General features: G+C 39.7%; 1 protein-coding gene across 1 annotated transcript; it reads left to right on the plus strand.

Moving 5' to 3' along the window:
• Positions 1-5,024: 5,024 nt before the first annotated feature.
• LOC138854736 (uncharacterized) lies at positions 5,025-6,815 on the plus strand. Its single transcript, XM_070099516.1, has 2 exons — positions 5,025-5,067; positions 5,614-6,815. The coding sequence occupies exons 1-2, from the start codon at positions 5,065-5,067 to the stop codon at positions 6,238-6,240; spliced, it is 630 nt and encodes a 209-aa protein (XP_069955617.1). The 5' UTR covers positions 5,025-5,064; the 3' UTR covers positions 6,241-6,815.
• Positions 6,816-7,582: the final 767 nt, after the last annotated feature.

Raw genomic sequence — 7,582 nt, forward strand, 5'->3', positions numbered from 1 at the left:
CAAATACACAGTGACCCACGCAAGAAGAAACATGAAACTACTACATATTAATGAACATAGTTGGCTACATGAGCTGGCTTCCTATATATTTTGAATTCCAGTGACGTGGTGCTTTAGTTATGAGGCTGCCCGGGAAAGGCAATGCACCATTTTAATTCTATTCTACTTTGAACTAGATGCTTTAAACAAAACAGCGTGGATTGACTGTGTGTGTGTGTGTGTGTGTGTGTGTGTGTGTGTGTGTGTGTGTGTGTGTGTGTGTGTGTGTGTGTGTGTGTGTGTGTGTGTGTGTACTCACCTAGTTGTACTCACCTAGTTGAGGTTGCAGAGGTCGAGTCCAAGCTCCTGGCCCCGCCTCTTCACTGGTAGCTACTAGGTCGCTCTCCCTGAACCATGAGCTTTATCGTACCTCTTCTTAAAGCTATGTATGGATCCTGCCTCCACTACATCGCTTCCTAAACTTTCCACTTCCTGACTACTCTGTGGCTGAAGAAATACTTCTTAACATCGCGCGCGCGCGCGCGCGCGTGTGTGTGTGTGTGTGTGATAGAGAGATTCACACATGAAGTCGAGATTTTAATTTTAATATGTATAGAAAACCCAATGATGTGTTTCCATATATTCATTATTATTTGGACCATCCTAAGCATGTAAAAAGGAGTGTTTTCACTTCATTGATAAAACAAGTATTGCGCGCTTGTAGTTTAGAGTTTTCTGATATTGAGGTTAATAGGTCTTTTAAATTGCCGTAAGATTTCAATATCCGCATATAAAATTATTGAAAGTGCTCAGGATGGGTTGTTGGGGTGGTTCTAACAGAGTAGACACAGCAAAATAGGATGACTAGGAGGGTGTATAATTTTGGGGTGGAGGAAAGAAAGTGTTAGGGGTGGCAGGAAAGATTGGGGAAAGTGGGTAAAGAAAGTTTTGAGTGCTAGAGGCTTAACACCCATCATAAGAACATAAGAAAGAAAGAACACTGCAACAGCCCTAGTGGACCATGTGAGGTAGGTCCAATTCTCCCACCGGCTTAAGCCAATGCCTTAACCTAGTCAGGTCAGTCACATTCACTTAAGGGAGGAGCACGGCATCTGACCTAGTAGCACAAGCTATTCAGGTCCAACTCACACCCACCCACACCCACAACGTCTTAGCTTCTATAACGGTACTCAGGAGTTCGTTCCACTCATCCACAACTCTATTAATAAGCCAGTGCGTTTAATAGGAATAAGTGGAGGCAAGCGGGTTTTATGACTTGTCGTGCTGTTGGAGTGCGAGCAATGTAACATTTACGTAGAGATTCAGGAAAATGATTAGCAGGACTTATGTCTTGGAGGTGGGAAATGCAATTCCTATCCTCTAAAGGAGGGGCAGGGAAATTGTAGTTAGGAAAGTCATCTGAACTGTGATGTCAGCACGCTTCTGGCAAGACATTGATTAAAAGAGTAACATTGAAAGTGTCTTTTTTCTCGAGTCAACCTTCCTCAGTGGAAGATGGCTATTTATTGTCTTCTCGGAGAATATATATAGTCACATGAAATAAAATTAAATAGTGGTTGGATTAGTATTGTTGATTTCGATGTAGAAATGAAATCTTCTTCGGCAGTTATTGATCTAATTATCAAGTTCTTGTCTTAGAGTTTGTTTTATTTTCCCCATGTTTTTTCCTCGTGTAATATTCTGTTTATTACACTTTTGCATTAGTATTTTATGTTGTACATCTCAAAAAATTTACAAAAAATTCACAAAAAAATCCTGCTATATTTCGATGCCGGGTCAAGGACAGGACCGCGGGGGGCGTTGACCCCAAAAACCCCTCAGGTATACCCCCCTCCAGATATGTATGTAAGACATCATAAATACAACTTAAAACGTCAACTAGAAAGTATTTTCCCGTTTCAATAGAAAGAGATTCAGAAGAAATACACAGTTCTAGGAGGAAACGTTGGACGTTACTTAGTTATTAACTATCATAATGTCTAATTATACACGACGTTCCAGGCTATTCTGGAGCATTTGCGTTCGCGATTTAATAATGGTTCTGGGTGGGTTAATATTTTCTGTAAAATATTCCGTGCAAGTTGTGAATTGTTCCAGTCTCGGTACTGTAGCTTGTTCCAGCCTCGGTAGTGTAGCTTGTTCCAGCCTCGGTATTGTACCTTGTTCCATACTCGGTATTGTAGCATGTTCTATGCTCGGTATTGTAACTTGTTCCAGCCTTGGTATTATAGCCTGTTCCATACTCGGTATTGTAGCTTGTTCCAGCCTCGGTATTGTAGCTTGTCCCAGCCTCGGTATTGTAGTCTGTTCCATCTTCGATAATGCAGCTTGTTCCATCCTTGATATTGTAATTTGTTCCAGCTTCGGTATTATAGCCTGTTCCAGCCTCGGTATTGTAGCTTGTTCCATCCTCGGCATTGTAGCTTGTCCCAGCCTCGGTATTATAGATTGAACATTAAAATGGTATAAAATACCTGTCGGTATTTTATACCATTTTAATGTTCAATCTGTCAGACACTGCAACACAAGAGTATCTTGGTACATACCTGCAATCAACTTCGACAACTTCCACTAGTGAGAGCGGCTGGATTTGAGAGGGACCTGACCTCTCAACATCTGAGTTCTTACCTCTCCTAGTGGCCTACGTCTCACCTCTTGGCGCTATATAAGCTCCATCCTGTCACTTCATCTCCATATTGTTTCATACTATGGAACAATGCTCTTCTCCAGACTGAGGGACTGACCACCTCAAAACTTTAAGGGTGATGGACTGATTACATCGTCTTCAAGTATCTTCTGCTTCTATCAACTTTTCTGTACTCGACTGAAGAAGCCTACTGTGTAGGCGAAACGTTTCATAATAAAGATACCTAACTGTTGCATATGTGTCTTACCTAACAACTCGGTATTATAGCTTGTCCCAGTTTCGGTATTGCAGTCTATTCCATCCTCGGTATTGTAGCTTGTTCCATCTTCGATAATGTAGCCTGTTCCATCCTCGATTTTGTAACTTGTTCCATCCTCGGTATTGTAGCTTGTTCCATCCTCGGTATTGTAGCTTGTTCCAGCCTCGGTATTGTAGCTTGTTCCAGCCTCGGTATTGTAGCTTGTTCCAGCCTCGGTATTGTAACTTGTTCCAGCCTCGGTATTGTAGCTTGTTCCAGCCTCGGTACTGTAGCTTGTTCCATCCTCTGAACTGCAGTTTGTTCCAGCTCTGGTATTAAGGAGAAAGACACATACATACGAATGCAACTTAAAAAATGTCTACAAATCATTAAAAAAAAATGATTTCGTGTGGGTATGAAGTTTAATGGAAAGTCACTGATTACGCAGAGTATTTCAATCATACTAAAAATAAATCTAAGATTCAAAACTATTTTACAATGCAAGTTAGATTCCTTGACGGTTAAATTTTCTACACGTTAGTATAAGGAGTTAGTATTCTAAGGTGGACTGTCAGTTTTGGTTACATTAAAAACTGACTTAAGTATACAAGGATATATATGGAGAGTTGTAAACATCTCTTAGTTCACAGCAGGATTCGAACCTACACATTCTGCATCAAAATACGTAGTACTTACGCCACTCGGAGTGTTGGTTCAAATCCTGCTGTGGACTGAGAGATAATGTTTGTAAATAATTCGCCAGCCTGCGAATTGTTAAGCAGGGCGAGCTGTGTATCTCACAGCGTATATATGCTGAGAGTTTGTTTTAATCCGTATTTTGCTGAGTAAAGTATTCTTGTGAGGTCGGGAAACGGTTACGTGTAACCTTTGTGAGTTTCGTGTACTTGGTAGGCAACGGGAGCTCGCGTGCAGATAACACCAGAACAGTCTGGCGAAACGTTGCTGATTATAATTTTTGGAACTTGTGGAAAACGTTTAAACCTAGAATAACCTTAGAGGCAAGATGATAATTTGAAATTTCTTATGCCAGAGATATCTACGTTAGTCTTTCAACACCTAAGCAGATATAAGATGACCTGGCTATATATGGCGACCTCACCTTGTGTCTCTCACTTCGTCTTGTATGTGTATATTTATATGCAATAAGATCACAGTAAACAGCTGATATCACAAAATGCAAACAACCACTGTGAAAAAATAGTGAATTTCTAAGCGCTTCCTTGATTTCTCGCACTATGAGGGGCCTATAATAATAATAATAATAATAATAATAATAATAATAATAATAATAATAATAACAGAACAGCAGAAAGTTATATAAGGCTGTAATATTATGTGAGATATCAATTTGTAGGAAAAATTACTTGCTAAAATATAAGCCTCATAACACTGCATGTTACTGTTTAATGTATAGCAACTTTTTTTTGCAGTTTCAGCAAATAAGAAAAAAAGTAATGTACCAGAATTGTTTAATAAAATGGTCCTTGCTGGAAAGCAACCTCCAAATATTTTGTTATAAAGCACTATACACGGGACTCACGAAATCGTAATGACATGATTGCAAACAAACCATACCACGGGTGGGGTTTGAACCCGCGGTCAGAAAGTCTCACAACTCCAGACCGTCGCGTTAGCCACTGGGCCAGGGTTATATTATATTGAGTTTGTATTTTAGCCATATGATCGAATGCTGTGAGTCAGTGTACCATCTATACACATCAATTACAATGAGCTACGTATGATCGAATACTATGAATTAGTATACCTTGTTTACAAATCAACTACAACGAGCTATGTGTATACAATGCGTAATCCTCTTGGAAACAATATAAAGCTGTATTTTTACGAGTGAAATTTTATGTAACCTTTTCTGACAAATACATAATTCCTTTCAAAAGTAACTTAACATTTTAATTCAGTTAATACTCTCGGTACATTATTGAACAAGTAGAAGCACAAAACCGTCCATATCAATGGCAGATTTTTTTTTCTCAAGGGCAGCAGGCATCGTTACTGGCCGTGTGTATGGCCGTGAACTATGCCAGGTATCGTTCTTGGTCATATGTGTGTGGCCCTGAGCCATGCTAGCACTAGTATATAAAGTCTCGTTCACTTCTCTCACCATCAGCTCTCTCATCGTCCAACAACAGTTATCACTATGGTAAGCTCCATCTTGTCATACACGATGCCATACATACTCAAGGAGCACAAAAGTGGTGTTAGGTGCCGACACCAGTAATGCTCTCTTCTGTCATGTTAGAGATCAGTCATCCTAGGTAGCTCTAGTTTCTTGAATTAAGAGTCTTGACTGGTATCAAGACACTCTTCTACTTGAAGTTTTAAGTCAGTAATTTCTATTTTTTTTATATACGTAAATTTAATAACAATGAGATATTTGTTGGTGTTCAGCTTTGATTTAGTGCAATGTGCATTTCATTTGTTTCGAGAAGATAAACTCTAGTTACTTGAATCAAGATCCCTTCATCGTCAAGACACCTCCCGTGAATAGTCAACCAATTAATGCACCCTTTTTCAGTCTGTACTGTTTGGGTACAACTTAGATTAACCGAGTGAAAAACTAAGTTTCGTATATTCAAGCTATTGCCAATTTTACCCGTAAAGCGTATATGTTTTAACACAAGAGCTGTGTATTCTAAAGAAAGAGAAAATTCGTAGCTTATTGAGTGTATTTATATTTTTTTTTCAGAATCTGATGATTACCTGTATGGGCGCTGCCCTTCTGGTGGTTTCCATTGATGCCGAACCTGAAGTCAGTTCGTCCTCGGGCTCTTATGTCGGAGGTGGAGCGTATGGTAGCCCTCTCGGAGGTTTCGGTGGAAGCTTCGGGGCATTAGGTGGGAGAAGCATCGGAGGAAACTTCGGCTCATTCGGTGCTGGAGGATATGGATCCTCCCGAGGAGGTTACGGAGGTCTCGGAGCCACATCTTACTCTGTCTTCAACTTGGGAGCACCTCGGGGTAGCTATGGAAGCGGCTTCAGCAGCGGCTATGGTAACTCACTTGGCGGATTTGGGGGTTCTATCGGCAGAGGATTTGGTGTTGGTTCCACTGGCGGCCTCAGCGGCTTTAGAGGTTCCAGCGGCCTATATAATGGCGGTTACAATGGAGGTTTAATCGGCGGAGGCTTCGGTGGTGGTTCCTTTAACAGAGGTTTCGGTGGTAGCTCTTTCAGTGGCTTCGGAAGAGGTTCCCCTAACGGATATCTTGGCTCAACTGGGACTTACGGAGTACCATCCATTGGGAATGGTTTCGGCGTCGGCTCCTTTGGTAACGGATTCAACGGCGGATACAGAAGTACCTCTTACGGAAAATAAACCAGGATTCTGCATTAGCGACAAAATCCAACAAACCTGATCACTCACTCATTAAGATGTTCCAAGAAGCTTATAACTCTCTGCAGCATATGTTATCGTAACCTATTACTCATCCATCTCCCTTTTGCCACCTGATGCCCTCGCTTCCTTCCTGCCCTGCAGCGCTGTATAGTCCTTGTGGCTTAGCGCTTCTTTTTGATTATAATAATAATAATCTGCAGCATATGTTACAGTACTGATAAAACACTTTCCAGCTGATAACCGCTATATAACGCTTCTAATCAGAATAAAAAGATATCAGATTAACAAGCTAAGCTATCGCAAATGTCTCTGATCAACTGATATATATGAGGGTAATGTATACGAGAATGCAAACATATATGGATAGTAAGAATCGGGAGTTGAAGAATTGGGGAAGGAATGAGCACGCGAAAAAAAAAGGTTTGCGTGAACAGGAAGAAAGGGGAAAGAAACCTCAAGTGACTTGATTACTTTAAGGAGGGTTAACAGTTCATCCCCCACATATCAACGAGTGGTATTCAGTAGTGTATTACACTCTATTTGCTCTATCTTGTTTTAAATACTCTGCATTCGCTTTATCTGTAATATTGTCTTTTTTTATATTAAAACATAAATAAAAATATTATTTTGTGTTTACTTTATGTTATATATATATATATATATATATATATATATATATATATATATATATATATATATATATATATATATATATATATATATAACATTAGCACCACAATGTACAGAAGCCGAATTTTAACATCTTGATTCTTTTATGTTCGCTGGCAATATTTTTTTTTATGAAATGTTTGGAGAAATGTCTGGCAAACAAGTCATTTTGGAGCGATATATTAAAAGTGACGCAACATTAATCTAAAGCCACATTAGTTCCTAGAAAAATTATATAGCAAAACTCAATTGTGTACACCATATTTCAACTTTACAAAGTTTCACATTCTTTGAGTTTGAGTTGATTACCTTATAAAAAGTCGATAATTAAATAATTTTCACGTGGAACGAATATATATTAGTAGAGCAGTGAGAGTCCTCACTTTCTCACTCACACACACACACACACACACACACACACACACACACACACACACACACACACACATACACACACACACACACACACACACACACACACACACATACACACACACACACACACACACACACACACACAAACACACACACATACACACACACACACACACACACACACACATACACACACACACACACACACACACACACACACACACACACACACACATACACACACACACATACACACACACACACACACACACACACA

This window comes from Cherax quadricarinatus, chromosome 68 (genome assembly GCF_038502225.1).
Source record: "Cherax quadricarinatus isolate ZL_2023a chromosome 68, ASM3850222v1, whole genome shotgun sequence".
Lineage (NCBI taxonomy): Eukaryota > Metazoa > Arthropoda > Malacostraca > Decapoda > Parastacidae > Cherax > Cherax quadricarinatus.